General features: G+C 35.7%; 1 protein-coding gene across 2 annotated transcripts in view; it reads left to right on the forward strand.

The window, feature by feature from the left end:
• The first annotated feature begins 5,061 nt into the window (after positions 1–5,061).
• rasa1a (RAS p21 protein activator (GTPase activating protein) 1a) overlaps positions 5,062–22,320 on the forward strand; it is a 106,361-nt gene continuing 89,102 nt past the window's right edge. Inside the window, exon 1 of one of the 2 annotated variants that reach the window (XM_009301766.5) lies at positions 5,062–5,971. In XM_009301766.5, coding sequence (XP_009300041.2) covers positions 5,595–5,971 — 377 coding nt within the window. In that variant the 5' untranslated portion in view covers positions 5,062–5,594. Of the gene's footprint in view, positions 5,995–22,320 lie in introns of both variants that reach the window. The other variant, XM_073951398.1, reaches the window with a different exon arrangement.

A 22,320-nucleotide genomic window follows, 5' to 3' on the forward strand; every position in this document is an offset into this window, starting at 1 on the left:
GGGTTAAAGTAATCAAGCATATACTGTGTTACAATCCTATGTTTGTCTTGTCTCATCTGTTTTTTTTTGTTGTTGTTTTTTTCCTGTTTTGCTTAGAACACATCCAATTGGCCACTTCCAGCTTGCTTGATCCTGATTGGCCTACAGTGTTTTAAAAAGCCATGACATCACTTCCTTGGCAGCCATCTTGTTTTTGGTCACTTGCTTGTGTTTGTTGAAATGTTTGAATGTAGTATAGTGCAAAGTTTTTGGATGTGTTAGGACTGGGAATTTTGAGATTTGTGAGTACTGTTTGTTTTGTTTGACTTCTGAGATTATGTTGAGAATTGTGAGTACTGTATGTTTTAGTGTTTGCTTTGTTTATGATACTTTGTTCCACCAGCTTGTTTGACCTTTGTTGCCTGCTGACATTGATTTTGGATTGTCCTTTAAATATGGTTGCCTGTTTTTGTAAATTGATTGTAAATAGTGTATATATTGGGATGGTAAGGAGTTTGACGCCATTTTCTTTGTAAAACCTTTTGGCCTCTGTTTTTGTGTTAGGTAGTTATGGAAGTGAATTGTACTTTCTTTTCTTTTATTTTTGATCAGGTAAGTTAGAGATTTAAATAAAGGAATTTTTGTTTGTTATTTTGGCCTTGTCAGCTCCTGAATTCAAACCCCAATAAATCTTTGAATTCATTTTTGTTGTCGTGTCTTTCATGTTGTGCACCATCCCTAGACAGTGCGTAACAACTGTTTTTTTTTTTTTTTCTTTTTTTCTTTTACTGCTAACAAGCATTGTGCTATACTGAAGCATGTTTTAAAAACTGTTCACACAGCTGCAACCCACTATAGGAAACACCCATACATTCTTATTCACACAAACACACTCGTACACTATGGCCAATTTAGTTCATCAATTATTCTGTACCACATGTGTTTGGACTGTGGGGGAAACCGGAGAACCCAGAGAAAACCCGCGCCAACACAGGGAGAATATGCAAACTCCACACAGAATTGCCAACTGGCCCAGCCAGAGCCCGACAAGCGACCTTTTTGCTGTGAGGCAACAGTGCTAACCACTGACCCACCGTGTCACCCCTATTAAATAGATGAACAACTTTTATTTTTGAGGTTTGAATGATTCTTTATGTTCATCATTTACCACCTGTTGTGTGTCTTGAATATTATAAGAAATTTGTGATGGGGAAAAAATGTGCAATTTCTTGCAATGTAAATGCAGTACTTTTACAGTAAATGTGAAGATCACAGTTTTTTTTAATCTCTTAATCAGCAAATATTTCAAAACACTAGCTAAACTGCAAGCTAGGGGGGCAACCTTTGAGTCGCACAAAACATTTCTTGTATTGTAATACACATCAAAATTCTGCTACATGTGAAAATATAGACAATAGACATGTATCTCCTTCATCATCAATTGATTTTGATCTCATCTGTTTTGTTGTACGGTTTGTACTATTGATGTACCGGTGAAAGTGTGCTTATTAGGCTCTCTAAGCCCAAAGTTTACAACATGCTCATGTGGCCATGGTAAACTCTTTATCTTCTCAACACTATCACCATCTTTATCACTATATATCTTCCTTTTCTCTACCAACCTGTATTTTCTGATCCATTTTCCTAACAAAATCAGTTCTAAGTTATTTCGTTTAAAAACAATTAAATAATAAATGCCAATGACAATAAATCCAGAGAATTACAAAACTAAAGTAGGCTTTAGGCTGAATTGTGATCAGCTTGGAACTATCATGACATTTTCAAAATAAATACAGCAAAAATGCATGGATGCATTGTGCAGCATCATTGATGGCATACAAGACCAGTGAAGAGATGAAGCCAACCATCGAAGACTTCAAGGACAACATATACATTTCTTACACAAATACACATCATTAAACATGTACACAAAGACATTATACCTACATGCTATAAAATGCAAGTTAACATTTATAAACAATACGTTCAACTGTTTAAATCTATTGTTAATAGTTAATTAAAGTTATTAGTAACTTGTAATGTTATGGTTTCTATTACCCGTAAAAAAAATTCAGAGTTTGATTGTATTGCAATAAGCTGCTTCGAAACAATTATTACCTTGAGGAGGGCTGTAAACTTTAATTGAATGGATTTGACCATCAGTCCATTTTGAAACTAATGTTAACACAGCATGTGAAAAAATATCAGGCGAGCTTTTTGCCACTTGTAGAGAATAAACAACAAAAGTGTTTGAAAATTTTGAAAAACAAACAAACAAAAAAGTGTTCAATGCATGTATTTTGTGCCAATGTCACAAAGAGAAAAAAAAATGGTTTACAGTTTGCTCTGCATAGTCTTTTGTTTGACTGATTGTGTGAACAACTTTTAACATGTGCCTTCGGTATTGCATAATATCTATTAGTGGTTGATAAAAATGTAAGTAGGTAAGCCTATAGAGCAGGGGTCCTACAGATCTTAGCTCCAACCCTAATCAAACACACCTGAACAAGCTAATCAATGTCTTACTAGTTATACTTGAAAAATCCAGGCAGGTGTGTTGAAGCAAGTTGGAGCTAAACCCTGCAGGGACACTGGCCCTCCAGGACCGAGATTGGTGACCTCTGCTATAGAGTGTGATATGTGAATTAACTAAGTTGAGGAATGATATTTGAAAACAAGTATACACTTACATCCTTTTCTTGGTACAAAAATAGATTACCATAAGTAATAGGAATCAACAAAACATCTGGCAGCACATTGGTGCAGTGGTTAGCACTGTCACCTCACAGCAAAAATGTCGCCAGATGGCATTTTGGTGTGGAGTTTGCATGTTTCTCCCTTCGTTGGTAAGGGTTTCCTCAGACATGTGCTATGGGAGAATTGGGCATCAAAATTGGACATAGGGCGAAGCAGTGGCGCAGTAGGTAGTGCTGTCACCTCACAGCAAGAAGGTCGCTGGTTTGAGTCTCGGCTCAGTTGGCGTTTCTGTGTGGAGTTTGCATGTTCTCCCTGGGTTTGCGTGAGTTTCCTCCGGGTGCTCCGGTTTCCCCCACAGTCCAAAGACGTGCATACAGGTGTATTGGGAAGGCTACATTGTCCGTAGTGTATGAGTGTGTGTGTGTGGATGTTTCCCAGAGATGGGTTGTGGCTGGACCAATTTTTTTGGTTCATTCCACTGTGGTGACCCCGGATGAATAAAGGGACTAAGCCGACAAGAAAATGAATGAATGAATGAATGAATTGGACATAGTGTATGAGTGTCAGACTGTATGTGTGTTACCCAGTACTGGGTTGCAGCTGAAAGGGCATTCGCTGTGTAAAACATATGCTGGATTAGTTGGCAGTTCATTCCACCCCTGATAAATAAGAGACTAAGCTGAAGGAAAATGAATAAGTCACACTTTATTTTGATGGTCCGTTTGTTGAATTTTAGTTGCATTGCATCTACATGCCGACTAACTCTCTTTAGATCACAAGTAGACTGTTAAGTTGGGGTAAGTGTAAGTTGACATGTATTTGCAAAGTTTCTTATAGTCAGTTAAATGTCTGTTATAGGAGCAGAATTAAAAGATATAAAGCAGACAGTCTACGAATACTCAAATATACCATTAAAATAAAGTGTTACCAATGAATGAATGAACAAAACAACTTTAGTTGCATTTGCAGAGAGCCCATGTTTTCTTTATTGAGTGTAGTAACAATTACAAGCAAAACATGACTCTGTTTGAGAGCAAGCAAGCTGTCAGATGCAAGATAGTCATACTAATTACTAAAATGACAAAAAAAAACTTAAATTCAATGACTTAAACATGAAAAATGTAAATGGATTAATGAAAACTTTATTTGAATAGTTAAATAAAATAATAAATACTTTTGTGTAGACCTACATTGACTTATCAGCCTGGTGAAAGGGGTGTTTTTTTTTTTCAATAAGTGGACCTTTTTGCAGTTATATGCCTCATTTTCTATTTAACTATGATGTTTAAATAGTGCATTTTAGTAACATCTTAAGCACTATTTCAGCTGGATTCTGTGCATGGTCATCATAACCACACTTGATGTCCAACAAATATTTCCTAAAGATTTACCATAAAGAAATATGAAATAATTTCCAATTATTTCCAGTGGCCTATTGTTTTTTTATCGGACAAATAACATACAGATCATTCAACTTTCCTCAGTCAGAATTTTGACATTTGAATGATGATAAATTCAAACTTAATAACAACAACAACTTCACTAAGGTATATTTTTTAATGTCATGGATAACAACAATCAAAATTTGTATTTAAATTCATTTTAATGGGCGGCTTTTGGTGCTTCACACATTTTAATTGGTCATTTTTGTTTCAAAGAATAGATTTAGAAAAAAAGTTACTTGTAAAATGTTTTCTCTATTTAAAAAACAATACAGTAGCGAAAGATGGCTTCACTTACGTCAGATAGTATGTTCTCTTGCACAGCTGGATGTTGGACTGATGAAAATAATTTATAGCACTGGCCAAAACTGATTTGAAATCACACAGAAGCAAAAGCTGACAAAGGGTTCCGCTTGGTTTCAAAGCCTTTTTAATGGGTTATTTTCACTGTTTATGGTGGCATAGCAGTCAGAATAAGAAAAATGAGCTCATATATGACAAACTCTGGACTTTTGACAGTGAGGGTGCCACCCAAACCTCCTGGCTATGGGGCCCCTTATTGAGCACTGAACATATATTTTCAGAGATGATCGGATCTTGCTATTTGCAGACAGTTGTTTACTAATTTAGATTGTGATTTCGGCATATTCTTTAGGACAAATTTGATTTTCAAACTGCATGATTATTAAAAGAAGGAAAAACTCAGCTTCTAGTATTTTTATCAGTTAATTTGACCACTGGATTAGATTAGACATCTCTAGAAAGGACACTTAAATCATTTTTAAGTTACATAAAAGTATGTTTTGCGATTATAAACCGGTAATTATGATCCCGAAGCGGCACTATCATGTCTTGTCTTACAATGCTCGGTCGTGTTGCGAGCCTCTGTAATCTACTGGTTTGGTCTGTAATCTGCTAGCAGGGTCTGCGCATGAGCGGGGACGGGCAGGGAGAGGAGTGGGACTGGGAGCAGCTGTGGCAAATGTTCCACCAGTCCAGCAATATCGAGAAGAAAAGACAATTTACGGCTGAAGAAAACACTTTGACGCGCTCTTTGAGCGGAATCGAGTGGGTAGACGCGTGTTGGGCGTCCGCGGTCAACTGCGAAGCGTTGAAAAGTAGCAGATCGGCTCGGTTTCTGAACTCACTGCAAACAAAATAACAAGCCCGAAAGACTGACAATAAAGCCACAACTGACACCAGACTGAACCAGGGCCTCAATACACCATCCTCTAATCTACTCGGACATTCACCCCGCATCAATTCACAAAACCCCTGCTTGTTTTTGTGAAACTCGGGAGACAATGAAGACCTGAACTCATGTGCTAGCCGCTGAGCTGAGTGTGTGTGTGTGATAGAGTGTGTATGAACTCTTCTGTTTTCAGGAAACTTTCTCCCCTCGCATTAAAAGCCTGGACGTAGAAGAAGCTTTAGCAGACTTGGGGAGGAAGCTTAGGCTGTCTTCTTGATCTCTGCATGGAGGTGAGGGGCGAGGACAGGGGATCGGACGGCAGCAGAGGCCCCGACTCGACCCACTTTCCTCTTTACAGCAAACCCGCGCGAGTACGGGTCCCTGTCCCGGATCCTGACATGATGATTTACCCGAGCGCCGGAGGCGAAGAGCTCGCTGGGAGAGCCGCTGCTGCCACCGGCTGCGAGTCTCCCTCTTCGGACGGACCGGGTAGCAGCCGGATGTCGCCCACTGACGGGCCCACGGTCTTCCCACCTTTACCGCCCCCTCCGCCGTCTGGACTTGGGGGGCAGGGGAGTGTGGATGAAAGCGATCAACAGGATGGGCCAGAATATGAGGAAGAGGAGGTTGTTTTCCCCCTTTCAGCACCGCCCACCAACCAGTAAGGATTCATCCCGCACACATGTATCATTTTTTATTCATTTATCTTCTTAATTCATGATGGGAAAGCATTTCTGCAGCTCAGCTGTGCTCATCTTTTTGTCAAGTTATGCTTCTGTGTAGAACTGCTTTTACTAAAACTCGTCTACATATTTACTAGTATAATAGATCACATTTTAACTCTCATAATATGTTTTCAAAATAGTTTGTCTGTATTAAAATAGTTAGGTAAAAAACTGTTATCTGTTATAAATAATAGAACTGTTTTTTTTCAGCTGGTAAATTGCCACACACTATTCTCAGAACCAATAATGGGTAATAATAGTACTTTTGTCAATACACCCTGGCATATATATATATATATATATATATATATATATATATATATATATATATATATATATATATATATATATATATATATATATAGTTGAAGTCAGAATTATTAGCCCCCCTGAATTATTAGCCACCCTGTTTATTTTTGCCCTAATTTCTGTTTAATGGAGAGAAGATTTTTCAACACATTTCTAAACTTTAGTTTTATTTACTAATTTCTAATAACTGATTTATTTTATCTTTGCCATGATGACAGTAAATAATATTTTACTACATATTTTTCAAGACACTTCTATACAGCTTAAAGTGACATTTAAAGGCTTAACTAGGTTAATTAGGTTAACTAGGCTGGTTAGAGTAATTAGTCAAGTTATTGTATAATGATGGTTTGTTCTGTAGAATATCAGAAAAATATCTAGCTTGAAGGGCTAATAATTTTGTCCTTAAAATGGTGTTCAAAAAATTAACTGCTTTTAAAAAAAAATTAACTGCTTAATAACTGCTTTTATTCTAGCCGAAACAAAACAAAAAAATCATAAAACATGAAAGATATGATATATAACAGAACATGGAAAGTATGCAATTATAAAATATATTTAATATTCTTATTTATTAGTTTATTTATGGTTTTCAGTCATTAATTCCACTTCTTGTTTGTATTGTTTAGTGTAGTATTTCTACATATTTTTTTACTGGCAGTTTTTGTAACACAAACACACTCGCACTCACACAGTTTTCTATTAGATTAAAGATTGTTTCTATGGCATAGAAACCCCTAGACATAACCAACACGGACACGTTCAAAACACTAGATAAAACAAAACATGTTATGTCCTATTTGTAATTCTTTCTAACCAATGAGGACCAATATGTCCTTCTGCAAAGGATTACTTGCACGTATATGAATCCGCTTTTTATGACTTTCAGATGATTTCACTTCCTCATATTGCAGAATGTTAGATTATGCACACTGTAGCAGTTAAACCATTTAGTTTATAAGGTTGGACAGCCATATAATCTAACCACTTTCTTTCATCAGATAAGTAGTTTCATGTTAGGTTTTATTCTCTCTCTTCATTCCACCACTGCATAAGGCATTAAGCATTTTAATATCACTAAGTTTTAACCCCTCTATCGCAACATTCACAATAAAACCTTACATGGATCCAGACTTTCCTTATGCACACATTGTGAAACCAATTACTGATAAATGATTGTGACTGCTTTTTGTGCCGTTCATTATCATCATGCTGGAAGGATCAGTGGCCGAATGTAATGAAGAATGTCAGGGCGGCGACACTGACTGTTTCTGCTTTTTATAAAATGATAAGTTTAATGATAGTGTGTCATTTATTATAGCTCTCTCATATCCTTAATTGCTCAAGAGCAGATTGATAATTGGGCTATGAGCTTTATATTTAAAAATTCTAAATTTGCTTTATAAAAATACAAGCAAAATGTTAATACATTTCCAGCTTTATTAGATTACCAGAAGCATGATGTTAGGGCTGCATGATATTGGAAAAAAAACGAATGTTGCATTTTTTTTTTATTCTGGGATATTGTAATATCAAAACAGTTTAGCTAGATGTGTTGAATAACTATTTGGAAAAAATGTATCATTTTAGATTGATTGGGATGATTCTGTAGGGGAGAGCATATGCATAAAATATAAGAAACAACATAAAAGCATATACATATTCAAAAAAAAAAAGAAAAATACAAATCAAATAAGCAGCTTTTGATTGTTTTCCAAAGAGTTGAACTGTATTCAGGTGTACAGTAGTTAAATAATAATCAAATGTAAAACAATACTCTGAAGTCTTTGTTTTATAAACAGTTAAATTCAGTACAAGTTCTTTGCTTTTAAAGAGCCCCTGTTTGCTTTATAAATGGTCATATTTTGGTTCTGGGCTCTCCAACAACAGGCTGATATGCATACAAGGTCAAAAACACTCTCATTGTCTTATAATAATATGCATTTATTTGTACCTAATTATCCCAATGACTCCCATTTGATTCGTTCAGCAATTAATTTGTTTCCAAACCCCTCCTTAGCAAAGCTAATCTGTGCTGATTGGGCCGATAACACAGTCTGTTGTGATTGGTCAACTGCGATCAGCGGGAGACAGAGAGAAACGGCAAAAACTATTGAAATAGCAAACAGAGAATGTGAGAGCCAAATGCAGGAATTCAATAAAGCAATGCAGTTAAACACCAACTATTAAGCAGGTCGCACACCAGAAGCGCCGCTCGGCGGCGCGCCGCGCAGCGCCATGCAGCGCCATGTATTTTAGAATTACAAACATAGGTTTCTATCAGGATACACACACCGGCGCCGCAAGTCGGCGGCTGTCGGCGGCGCCCGGCGACGGCTCAGGACGCAGTTCATTTTTCAGCCGCGCCACAGAGCGCCATCTGATTAGTTTCATGTTAAATATCATTCGAATGTGCGCGTCTGGTGTGCGATACTTTAATCTGTCATGTACGCGCCGTGTCGCGGCGCCGAGCGGCGCTTCTGGTGTGCGACCTGCTTTACTCTACTTTTTATCCTAACCCCATTTGATTTCAAATGCTGTACACTGTATATCACATAGGACTATGAATCTAATTGGGAGCATTCAGAACATCCCGTTTAAAGTTTATATATTGAAGCAAAAGAACCATCCCTTGAAAGACAGTGTTTAAAATTAGCAATCCAATGTACTGTCAAATAAAAATCAAAAAAGGATTTTCAACCTAGCTTCGTATGAAACCCCATCTGATGAATATGGGTGTTAATTATGAAAAGCTTTCACTACCTGATTTGAGCCATATTCCTCTTTGGTGCAACTCAAAAATAAGAATCTTATGGAACTTAACCAAACAGAAAGAAGTCCTTGACTCACCCACACAAATACAAACAAGAATTCAAACAAATAACAGACAGTCTCCCTCATCATAAACCCATATATACAGATAGATCGAAAACAGACAAAGCAGTAACAGCAGCAGTAGTGTTTAAAGATGATGTTTTTGGTACTCGGATTCCAGGAGAAAGTTGAATTTACACAGCAGAAGCTTATGCAATAAATATGGCTTTAGAACAAATGAAAAGAACACAGTACAGTAACTTTTTTTATTTGCACAGATTCCAAATCCCGTCTTCAAGCACTTGAAGCTTCTAAGTGTGATCATCCCATATTTTCCATGATTGTAAAGAAAATTACAACACTAGAAAATAAAAGTTTAACACTATCTTCTGTTGGATTCCAGGTCATATGGGACTACATGGAAATTAACTGTCAGATGAAGCAGCAAAACAGGCTTGAAAGTGACAGAATGTTTAATTCCTCCTCAGGACTTGAAACCCACTATCAATTTGTACATAAACGAAACATGGCAAAGAGAATGGGACAACCGCATAAATAATAAATTACATGAAATTAACCCGGAAATAAATTAAATACATTTAGCAAATTATAATGAGACAAAGCATGATTGGACTGTCTATACTAGATTTGGACAATCTAGGTTAACACATTTATATTTACTGAATAATGAAGACCCACCTAAATGTAATTACCCTCAGGCTGCTCTTACCATAAAACATAGTTTGTTAATGTGGAAGTTTTAAAACCATTAGACAACTTTTTTTAAGGATTGTACTTTGATGGACATTTTTAAAAAGGTACCACAGGGAAAAAATTAAAATTAATGATCAAAAATTTAACAAAAAAATCATATTTAACTTTGGATATATTTTTGTGTGAAATTTATCTAATTATATTTTATATATTTGTCTTTTTATTGTAATACAAATTTGTTTTTATCATGTAATATTTTATGTTTATCCATTTTGCCACGAAATAGCCATAAGTTGCTGATGTGGCAATAAGGAATAAATAAATAAACTTAAACCTAACCCCAAGTTATAACAATGACACACATTTAGTATTAATCCACACAGTGGCAAAAGTTGAACTATTTTAAAAAATTGACCTTGCTGTGTGTGTATGACCAGCTGATGGTGGCCATAGCAAAGGCAAACAATGGAGGATCACGAGTTCAGAAACACTTTGAATCGGTAAATGAAGAAGCATGTGTTGTGTTTTTAACGTGGTTTTGGATGCAATATGTGAATAGCCCCATAAAGGTTTAACTTGAGAGATACAGTTCAAGCACTGATCTATAAAGATGCGTGATTACAAGCCGCATGGTGCGATTACAACTTATAATGCAAAATTAAACACATATTTTGCAAACCAAACAAAACGAGGCAACAATCTTAATCACACTTGCATGTTATGATGTGGATAAAGAAGAAACTGGTCCAAGTGAACTGTAACAGTTTTTGACAAAGTTACCTGCCAAAGTCTGACAAAGTCCCAAACATAATAGTCTCTGCTGCTCCTTTCTCTAATAGCAAAAAGCAGACGAATCCTGCATTGCAGCGTTGGTTATTGTATCAAAAATCTAAAAAATGACAAGAACAATAACAAAACTAAGTTGGCTATACTGTGGTATCGTTGCGAAAATGAACTTTAACCCTTTATTCTCCACAGCCGAAGCTCTATCTGTTAGTGATTGTCATCTATTGGCGTCATGAGCACTCCCATAGTCCCCCATGGGCCCATACTCTGCTAGTGTCTGAAGGGAAAGCCCGTTCACATTTACCGGAACGGGTACTACATATTTGGTAGTGGTGTAACGGATCACAAATCTCATCGTTCGGATCACACTCATGGACCATTTTTTTCCGATCAGCAAACAATGGAGGATTTGGTTTTCATTTATACAAAATATTATTGCAAAAACCATTTGTTTTAACAAAAATAACTTAAAACCTGCAGTTTTAATAAAAATAAAAATCAAGAAAGAACCAGCTGAAAAAAAGAAAAATATTCAACACAAAAAAATATATTTTTTTGCTACGGTTGCTGATAATGCTAAATATAGAAATGTAACATCTTGTACAACACATCATATTTATTTCCAATTAATGATTCAACGATTCACACAAAAAAACCTATTCAGTGACATCATTTTGATAGTTGTTTGTCGCCACCTATTGGTTAAATAATGCACTGGCTACAAAAGTCACCAGCATTAAGTTCCATTAAACGGTGATTTCAATCTTTGCCATAAGCATTAGTGTTTGTATCTGAACTATGAACTGTTCTCCCAGTACTTCTGTGTTGTTTAATTGTTTGTAACGATCAAACGCAGATTTAAATGCAAAAGGGCATCAAATGATTAACAAATATATGCAAAACATTATCATTTATCGCATGTTTGATTTTAGATCACAATATTTTAATGTTTAATTGTGCAGATTTACATTGAATGCATTAATGCAGGCTAAACAAACAGTGAGAGAAAATACCTTTATTGAATAACCTAAGTATGCATTTAGGTCCCACCAAAACTTTTTCTATTATGTTTTACAGGGAAACCAAAATACTTTCATGCATGTGATTTAAATAACGCGGAAGGCGATTTCTCTGCTGTTGTCATTAATGTTGAATTAACCTACAAGTTAAAAAAAAAAAATTATTAAGTTATTAATCCGCGGGTCACATGCGTTCCAAACTGTGGGTTGTGATCTGTTTCACCCCTAATATTTGATGATGAACTATATCAACGTTGATGCGTTCATGCAAAAGATCCGAACCCAACACGATTCATTCATTTGAGTCTGAGTCGACAATTTTGTTAGAATTAATAGTTTTAAATACAATGCACTTTTAGATTTAAACTTCAGCTGGATGTTTTCATTCATTTAGTGCTGCATAACTCACTGCATGGAAGGTCATTTTCAAAAACCTACAATAGGGGCTTTTTAAATGCCTCACACAGTTACAGGTCTCAGAAAACACTTTTATTATTTTATTATATTTTGTTGTATTAAATAATTATAATCCAAACTCAACATTGTATATACTTATGATATGACTTGAGAATGATAACATTGCTATATTGATGCTGAAACGATATATTGTGCAGCCCTACATAATGTCTCAATCACATTACGTTCCAAAAATACAACAAAAGGTGCTCAGGGGTAGCTTAAATAATGTGTTCGTGCTCTTTGAGTAAGGGATATTAGGATAAGCAGCAAAAGTCATTCCAAGGCACTCGAAAAATGTGGAAAAAATTATAAATATACAGTCAAAATTATTATTTTTCCCAAATCATGTTTAACAGAACAAGGAAGGACATTTTCACAGTATGTCTGATAATAGAGCTGCACAATCTTTTTTGCTTAAAATCAAGATCATGATTTTCTCACGATTCTGTAGATGTAAAATAAAGGTTAATATTAGTGACCATTATTATTGTTAATTCTCAAACGTATGGTAGAATAAAACTAATAATATTAGACCTATGTGTAGCTCTACTGTTGCTTAAAATGCTAAATTTTGTACAGTCATTATGGTGGACCTGAACAGAATTTCTGATGTCCTGGTTGTTAATTCACAGTGACGTGATGACATCAAAATACAACTATTCATAATTTTAAAGTTGATTTATCATGTTTGAAACATATGCTTGTCATTTGTCATTGACAACATTATTAGACCATTTGTTTTCACTGGTAAAACAAGTTATTTTTTTGGCTGCAAATACATCATTACATTTAGACAGAAAGGACATTTCTGGGTGAATTAAACCTTATTAATGCAGTATGTGACACTTTTAACGCTATTTGAAGGTGTCTATGTTGCTATGAAGACTTGTGCAGCCGCCTTTACGCTTCTCTCCTGACCTTGAAAATATATTTGGCTGAATCGTAGGAAAGCTGAATTAAGATTGTGTGTAGGGTCGAATCGAGATCGTGATCTTTTTTCGATTAATCGTGCAGCCCTATCTGATAATATTTTTTTTTTTCTGGAAAGAGTCTGATTTGTTTTATTTTGGTTAAAATAAAAGCAGTTTTTGATTTTTTTAAAAGACCATTTTAAAATTATAAGCCTCTTATATATTTTTTCGATAGTCTACAGAAAAGAACACCTTCATCAGGGTAACCATGTTAAAACAAAAAAAAAAAGCATTTCCTGCTTCATTAGACAACCAGAAGCATAATGTGTCCATCAAATGATTTTGCAATGACATTTTGGATGATTTGTGGTTCATTATCAGTGGTTTTATTGAATGTTCTGAAGTTCTAAACATGAGATCTTTGGCTTTCTGTAAAATATATCTTTCATGTGCTAAAAAAATTTGACCTGTGGGTTTTGCACTTCTGCATAGAGTTGTTAGCTGGTGAGGTACACTTTTGCCGTAGACTGGTGACCCAATTAGGATGATAGTTTCCTCAGAGCTTCCAGATGATTGACTCTGACAGACTTGAATCCCTAGAAGGCTGTGCTGCGTTGCTGAACCAGAGGTGATCCATAAGCTTATATTACTGCATGCACTCAGCGACTGCTGAGTTTTTGCCATGATGAGGTATTATTCACATTTTAGCCCTTCTCTGCTCAAAATGGCTTAGGCTGTGACATAACTGAAGGCTGCGTTGGCTTATGGCTCAGTGCACGTCTAAAATGTGCAACACCTTTGCAGTGAAAAGGAAGCAAGCAAGTGTATGCGAGGCAGGTTACATTAACAGCTTGTAGTCTGTGTTGTTTTATTTTTGATGTACATGTTGACACCGGAATGTCAAAAAAAGAAAAAAGCTTCCTCCTCAGTGTGTAACTTGTAACCTGTATAACCACATATTGTCATGACTGATCATTTCTAGATCCATTTCATTTTCTTTGCAATTGAGATGGTTGTTTCAGCATTTTCTCACTGTAGCAGGTTGAATGGCAGCGCAGCACGCTACACATTCTGTCTTATGTGTGACTAAAGTTAGTGCTTTCGTCACTCACAGAAGACAACCACAATCATTCATGCCTCTCTACTGTGCGCTTCATTCATAAACAATGATGCCAGCAGCAGAATAAATATTTCACAGATGCTTTCTACTGTTTAGCGAAGACAAAAAAAGGAGTGCACATGAAGAGCAGAGCAGTGCTCCTCTCAAGCCTTGGGTCTTGAGCGAAAACAAACAGCACTGTGGAGAAAGAGCAGGTTGATTATTTCCACGAAGATTAGAAAGGATTTGGAGTCATAAACGGTTTCCCTCAAGAGCTGGAAAGAGAGCGAGAGAGTATGATTTGGAGATCAACAGCGGCACATTGTGTCTGCTAGATAAGCAATTGCTCAACAAACTCACTTTGAGTCAAGGGCTAATTGAGCACCCATGCTGGTTAATGAACTATATGCACAGCTAGTGATTTCCAGTGATTAACTTCAGGTGAAAGGTTTATGTGAATATTTTCAAAAACGTAAAATTTCAGCATCGATGTTGTAATGTAAATACAAAACATTCTGTAAAATAACTTAAGCATTCATTTAGTTGTTCAAGCGTAAAACGAGGTAAAAGACCATGCAAGGTTATAACCGTTTTGGATTTTTCATTAGTTTTAGTTTTTATTTCGTTTTGACTTTTTGTTTCCAAATTCTATTCGTTTTAATTTGTTTTAGAGTTAGATTTATAGCGTTTATAAGTTTCTATATTTTGAAATTGCTTAGTTTTAATTTAGTTTTTATTAGTTTCAGTGTTAGTTTTATTTATTTATTTTTTAAATAAGGATATTTGTTAGGTGCAACATTTAAAAATAAAATTCTTAAAAACTCAACCAAAAATACATTTTTTTGAACATGTATTCAGAGAAAACTATTATTTACCACTATGTATTCTCAAATTTAAATACAATAGCCCACAAGACAGCTGCCTTTAAATACGCGTGCAAGGCTGCTTCTGATGTTAGATACAAGTAGTGATAGAGGGGGGAGGGGGGGTAAACTGAATTTAAGTATTTATAATGGATTTATAAAGTCAGTTCACTGGAAGCGCTGAGGCTGGCTGGCTGAAATTTCAAGTCCTTGTGCAAATATTCAATTCCCTTTTTTCCCTCTCTCTTTTTAAATTTTTTTTTTAGAAATACAGGGACTTTGGAATGCCAAATTGTGCAGCAAAACTCCTGGTTCCTCCACTGTAGAGTGTTTATGTAGCCGAGAGGCTTATTTGTTATAGAAAAAGTCTTCTCTTTCCTCAAAAAACAAACAAACAAACAAAAAAAGCTTACAACAACTTCTCCAATTCGTTGTTGTTTCTTTTTTGACTGCATTCATGACGTTTTAGGTTTAGTTAAAGTAATAATTTTTTTAGACCATGCAGGATTTTTCAGAAATCTCTAAATTGCTCTTAATGTTCTTCCAGATGTGCTTTTAACCGCCTGTTTTGTTCCCATTTGGTAAACAACATCTGAGTTCTAGTTTTCATTGTAACATTGCACGTTTAATATCATTCCTTACTGTCCATGCTGTTGCTGGACATCTATTGATTTCTCTCGAAAAGAATGTAGGTCAAGCTCATATGATGCTTTCCCTATTATAAAAGGTCTAATGCTGTAAAAGCTCTGCCCTTTTATGGATTGTCTAAAGAAGTTACTACATCCATTTGTTAGATTTCATCATATATTCACGAGGTTCCATGAATATTAAAAATACATTGCGGAAGTAGAGCATTTGGAGCATATTTTCATTTTGAGATTGTTGGCACGCAAGGATAACCATGTCTATGTCAGTTGCCAATAATGCACAATATTCTATATATTCACAATATTACATATATTAATATTTTAAATCTTAAGGCCCTGTTTACATCTAGTGTTAACATGTAATTTGAGTGATCCAATCAAAAGTGGCCAATCAAGTAGCAGTTTCCAGTGTTAATATGCGTCTCATGACTAGGGCCAGACAGAATTTGTCTGTTTGACCCTAATAATTTTGGGTCTATCATAACTAAAAATAATATGTTAAATAAAAAATAATACATTTAACTTTTATTTAATGTTTTACGATGCAAATCCTATTAGAGCCACTTATTTGGTAAACAAAGCAAGTACCTCATGTAGTACATCTAACACATATCTACTAAAAGACTGCTAAATCTACTAAATTATTACTTTATAAACTGTATTGAAAGTAAATCCTAAAACAGTTTTCATATTAGTAACTTCACACAATCAAATAAATAGATTCAATGATGGAATGAAAATCTGCGGAAATCTGTGGATTTCTGCATGCGTAGATTTTGTGTAGGCCTACTCATGACCCATGTGTTCAGAACGTTCCCTCTCATTTCATCTTACTTTAACTTTCTGGCAGTCATTAGTCTGATGTTACTGATTGATTGGACTGATCAACTTACAAGGGAATGGGAAAGCAAGTGAATGAAAAGATATGAGTGGCACCTATGATTTCGATCAATGAGTGCTTTTGATAAGCTTACTTACAACAGATGTTGTAGGTAGGAGGAGAGTAGGTAGTTATTTGGGGCTTGTGACTATATCTGAACATTTGCACTACAGGAGCAATCTATTCTTTGAAAGTATAGTCAAACTAAAAATGTTGTGGACTTTAGATCAGAATGACAAAAGTGCATTCCCAAAGGTAAGCTGCTTGTTTGTAGGGTGTTTACTCAGTGTTTTTGTGCAGCTGAATATGTCAGCGCTCTTCTAAAAACTTCTTAAAATCATTTTTTTAATTGCTGAGTAGTTACTATGGTGCTGGTGTTTTAAAAACATGGTGTTTCAGTGACGACAATAACAGAAAATTAACACTGAGCTTGACAAGAAAATAAATAAAAATGCTTTGTTGTAGGCAAGCCCTATAAGCGTGTGAAAGAGACTCCATGTAACTGTAGAAATTTGTTTGGAGCATACACATTTACGACAAAAATGTTATTATATTTAAGTAATTTATTGTTTTAATGTAATTGTATGTTTATAATGGTCCAAAAATTATCCATAATCTTAGTTTTAGTTTTTCACTAAGTTGTGTCGGGGATGGCTGGGACTGTCATTTCTGTGAAGAATAATTGTTATGGGGTCTTTGTTTGAATTTCATCTTAAATTGTCAGTGGCTGCATCTTTATTTTGGATTTAGTTACAGTTTTTCTTGTTTGCTTTGACCTGGTTAAAGAAACTAGGTTCCACTTCATTTTCATTATCACTATTCCAGCAGAGCAGAAGTAAGGTCTTGCAAATGTGTAAGCCCTTTCTCATTGGGTTGACACATTTTCCCCACCATTTTTTAAAACACTGAACACGGATGTCATTCAAGCAGTCCAAACTCCATTGTTTTAGCTATGGTAACCAAACAGAAACCATCTATTCCTAACCATTAGACACTACCAAGATCAGTATGATTTCACTGAAGCACTGGTTTGACACTCCTTCACACAAATCCTCAGTTAGCAATCAGTCTGCAAACATAAAAACGGTGGAAGCTCTGTGATGTTCTGTGCCAGCATGGATGGAGGAGGTCAATAGTGGCTATGTCCTATACTCCCAATAGATTTGACTGTATATTGGTTTACATGTGTTTTCTTTAATATTTACAGTATTTTATTACTTTTGTCTTTTTTTTTTTTTTTTTTTTACAGTATTTCAGTTTTCAGCCACACTTTGAAAAATTTCTTTAATTCAATAAAAGTTTAATCAAAGCATTTCTTATTCTAAATCCACTTTTTTGCAAAAAGGCAAATTTGACAGCCCAAATAGAAAGACATCAAATAAGTTCTGTATTTTGTATTTTGTTGTCCATTGTGTAATGATTAGTTGAAAGAGCTCATATACTTGTTTGCAAGTTGTGTTTTTTGAAGGTAAAATTAACTTTTGTTGCATATTTTAAATGTTTTGACACGATATGTGCGTTTTGTTAGCAAAACGTGTCATTTTGACCACAAGTGCCGCTGTTTAGGCCTGTGTGTTAACTGTTTTGTAAATGTGGAGTTTCAGTTGACGGCTACATCAAAGCAATCAAGAAAAACTGTAAAATAAAAGAATGTTTACAACTAATAATGTAAAATCAAAACATAATTACCAACTTAAAAAAAAATGAAGCACTCAGTCAAGTTTAAATTATTTTGTACAAACATAATTTTAAACAAACCCTATTAATGTTACTATTTAGAAGAAAATGGCATGTTTTACCATAGCTTTTATGCTGCGTTCACACCAGACGCGGACCGCTCGTCAAGCGCAAGTGATTTACATGTTAACTCAATGCAAACGCGCGAATAGACATCCTGCGGCGCAATACGCATGAATGACGCGAATTGCGTGAATGGCGTGGCGCGAATGGAGTGTTTTGGGCCTTAATTATTCACCCTCCAGTCTTCTGAGGTGTAGGTTATGGCTGCACAATTAATCAAAGGGGATTGTGTGCATGTTTTATTAAGTAGGTTCTGTAACCAGAAGTAAATCATGCTTTCAGATGGGACATTTTGTTTAATACACAGAGTTGTAGTTCACTTTCAAGCTACTCAAATATAAAATCAAAGATGGACTTAGAGGAGTAGTTACCACTGGCTTGATTTACATAGATATATACATTAGATGTTGCCTATCCTGCTGTTGTCTATTTGGAGGAATCTTTTAACATAGCCGCCATTTTAGTACAGGGTAGCGCTACTTTGAAATGAATGCGGGACCAAGGTGCAGTGCAGGACTGTGGCCATCCAAAGCCAGAGATATGCACACATATATGTATGATCAGGAGTTTTCCCGGTTGTATGTAAATAATTTTTTTAAATTACTAAAAATACAATTTTACATCTTTTTCACATTAATGGATGTGACCGCACGGGCATTGCCAACAAAGAGTGTGTGTTTGTGTGCATGGAAATTTAGTACTGTCCTCCCTCCTCGTTTAATTTGATCTAATCCGAGTCCTGAAACACACCCCTCTCCTGCTTTCACTTCTCAATATGACAGAGGGAGCGATTCGTTTGTAAATGAATCTCCGTTATGAACAACTCATTCACTTAGTCGACAATAATACAAGTTTCTAGCACAGCAGCATCTTGTTGTCATATTTCATAACATTTTTTGCTTATTTTATTCAACAAAACTAGCATAAGCCTAGTATTTAGTGCGAGTTGGTGCTCCTTTGCCTTATGATGAATGCAGTAAGAGACTGTATTATCATCAATAACATTACCTGTTAAGCACAAAAGTTCACAACATAAAAAAAAACTAAATTTTACCTATGAAATGTGATACCTTTGTGCTTTGTTCTCTTTGTTTGCTTGTTACTACACCCGTACACAGCGTTAAAGTCCAGCATTTTCACATTGGCACCCTGTCTTAACCAGTGGGGTTGAATGACATTTGTCCTGGAGCACTGTATAAATGTGGCGACGCTATTGACGCATGCTCAGGGTCTGTATGCGGCATCCAGTGTATATATTTATGCTTAATTTATACCCATCCAATGCAAAAAAACTTTTGTCTTGTTGTATTTCATGCATTTTCAGCACCATAGAAAAGCCACTTTAGCTGGGTTTGTTTGCACTGCTGTCACGTTCTGCACACCGTTTGTGGATAAGGGAGCATGCTGCTGGCAGCGAGTTGTTCATCAGAGCAGCGATTTGAAATTGACGAGAAGTTTCAGAATGTTACCTATATCATATCACTCATAGAACTCTTAGAACTTGTTGGTCACCAAGTGATTTCGAGTCCACAAGAGATTTAAGTTTATGCACCTGAGCATCAGAGCAGCGAACCGCTTTGAAATTGGGGGTGCGACCCGGCGTGACTGTTCAGACTGACACAAGGAGTCAATTTGTTTCTTTTAGCGACTGCAGTAAATAACTGAACAGTTATTTGAAATGTACAACTGCTAAGCTTAAAATGTACATTTATTTTTGTATCTTTTTTTATCCGCAAAGTGTACAGCTTTTGTCACCGCAGTCTATCGTTCTGGGCTTCTGCCAGATAGATATTGATATTAGTATACTTACTAAATAAAGTAGACTTTTATACTTGATCTTTACTTAGGTATACTTCTTTTTCCTTAAGGTGTATTTACTAATTTAATTACTAAGATCGGTCCTGTACAGCCAAAGAGAGTATTGTCGCTGTGACAGACAAGTTGGGTCAAAGCTAGGGATGCTCTGATCAGGATTTTTGCAGCCCATATAGAGTACCGATTCCTTTTCATGGTGATCGGCTCTTACGGAGTACCGATTCTGATGCTTAAAGCTTTATAATGCATTAAGCACATTTCCCTCTAAATATGAATCTTAAGAGAAGATCTTGCCTTACCTAAGAGAATAAATCAAGGATGCTGCATATAATCCCTTAAACACATCCCTTTAACCATTTAGGTGTTAATGTGTCATGGCCAGAAGCAGCTTTACAGAAAATAATTCATTCATTCATTTTACTCTGGCTTAGTCCCTTATTTATCAGGGGTCGCCACAGCAGAATGAACCGCCACAGAAAATAATATAACATAGATATAAACAAATTACCAAAAAAAGGAATAAGCCGAAAAAGAAAATAAATGAATGATTGCATGAAATTACAAACAATGCAATTTAGAAACATTGCAAATGATAAAAGAAGAGTTCAACATGTCTCAATCAAGAACAAGTTTACAATGCATATTTAATGCATAAGAAGTTAAAATGCACACCTATAAAATATTCATTGCAATAAATATATTGTGAGAAGTTATATTATTAAATTTTCATGTTAAATAAATAAAATTTTATCTATCTAATAATTCCAGCCAGCTTTTAGTGAATTTGCAATATTGTCAAAAACAGAACTTTCAGTTGTTATTTGTAAAAAGGCCTAAATACAATCAAGACCATACAAGTATTTTGCTCGTCTCCAATATTGACTGCAGATCTTTTAATGAGAGGGAGAGAGAGAGAGAACTTGTAATATCTTTACTGCTCTATTCATTTAACCTAGTAAGTTTAGACCATCACTGTGCCTCTTGCGATCTGTTGTCTCTTGTCTCGTCGCCATGATTTCCAGGTAATATTAACTTGGGTCGACATCGCCCAACCCTAATATACTCATAAAATCCAAATCAACAGCTACCAGCACTTTTAGAGTAAAAAAAAACAAACAAAACAATTATACACACACAAGGCAAAATCATTTTTCATACTGTAGCTCCTGACAATTAATTGGTGTTTTTATGCAGTGAAACGATCTGTGTACAAACTAAACCTAATTACATTTGAGCCACATCCCCAGCAGCATGATTGTGTAACTTCATGCTTTGTGTTTCTAAAAAAGTTATGCTAAATGGTTTTGAATTTTAGTAGAATTAAAAGAAAGGAATTTGCATAAGACTTTGGAAATAATGTAGATTTGCAAAATCATTCACACAAGAGTTACTTTAGTTTCTTTTAAGGCAGTCTTTTTCAGCTAACAGTAGATTCATGGATCATTGGACAGCTCTTTGGGGATATATAATCCATCCCTTATGTGACCCCGTTTCAGCTCGTACAGCACAGTAACTGCTTGCTGAAGATGGACTCTTTAGTCATCCATCTGTGTGCTGGAGGACAGTCCCCGTGTGCTGACTCTAACAAGCTGTGACACTCCATCATGTGTAAAGAAAAACAAAGCTGTTTGGCAGCTGCTCCCAGACCACATTCATCTCCACCTTTTCTCCAGTGTGGAAACTTCTGAAAAATGACGTTGCTGATTCAGCCACTTTGCATAATGGTTGGTCATTGAACAAACCAGTGGGATTTCGATGGTTTTGTGTGCCAGCTTGCTCATTAAGTGTATTTACACTACATTTTCAGCCAAAATGTTTTGCTTGTTCATCTATATGACAATGCATTTTGGGGATTGATAATGCAAAGTCAGTCATGAACAATTGTTCACATCAGTGGTGGTGTACATTGTAATTTTGTCTTCAACAAAGTGGTGTTTTTTAATTTTTTTTTACCAATATTAAAACCAATAGCAGAGATGCATAATATACACCCAGCAAATTCTAAATACATATCAGCATTGAGGGCAATCTTTGAAGCCATTTTACATGAGGCCTGGGAGATCAGGCCTATAAACTACTTTCCACAAAGTGCTAATCCTCACTTCCCTCAAGATACTGTTTACTATCAAGTTGAACATGCCAAATACTGCCCTAGCATACATAATGACA

The sequence above is a fragment of the Danio rerio genome, chromosome 5 (assembly GCF_049306965.1).
Source record: "Danio rerio strain Tuebingen ecotype United States chromosome 5, GRCz12tu, whole genome shotgun sequence".
Lineage (NCBI taxonomy): Eukaryota > Metazoa > Chordata > Actinopteri > Cypriniformes > Danionidae > Danio > Danio rerio.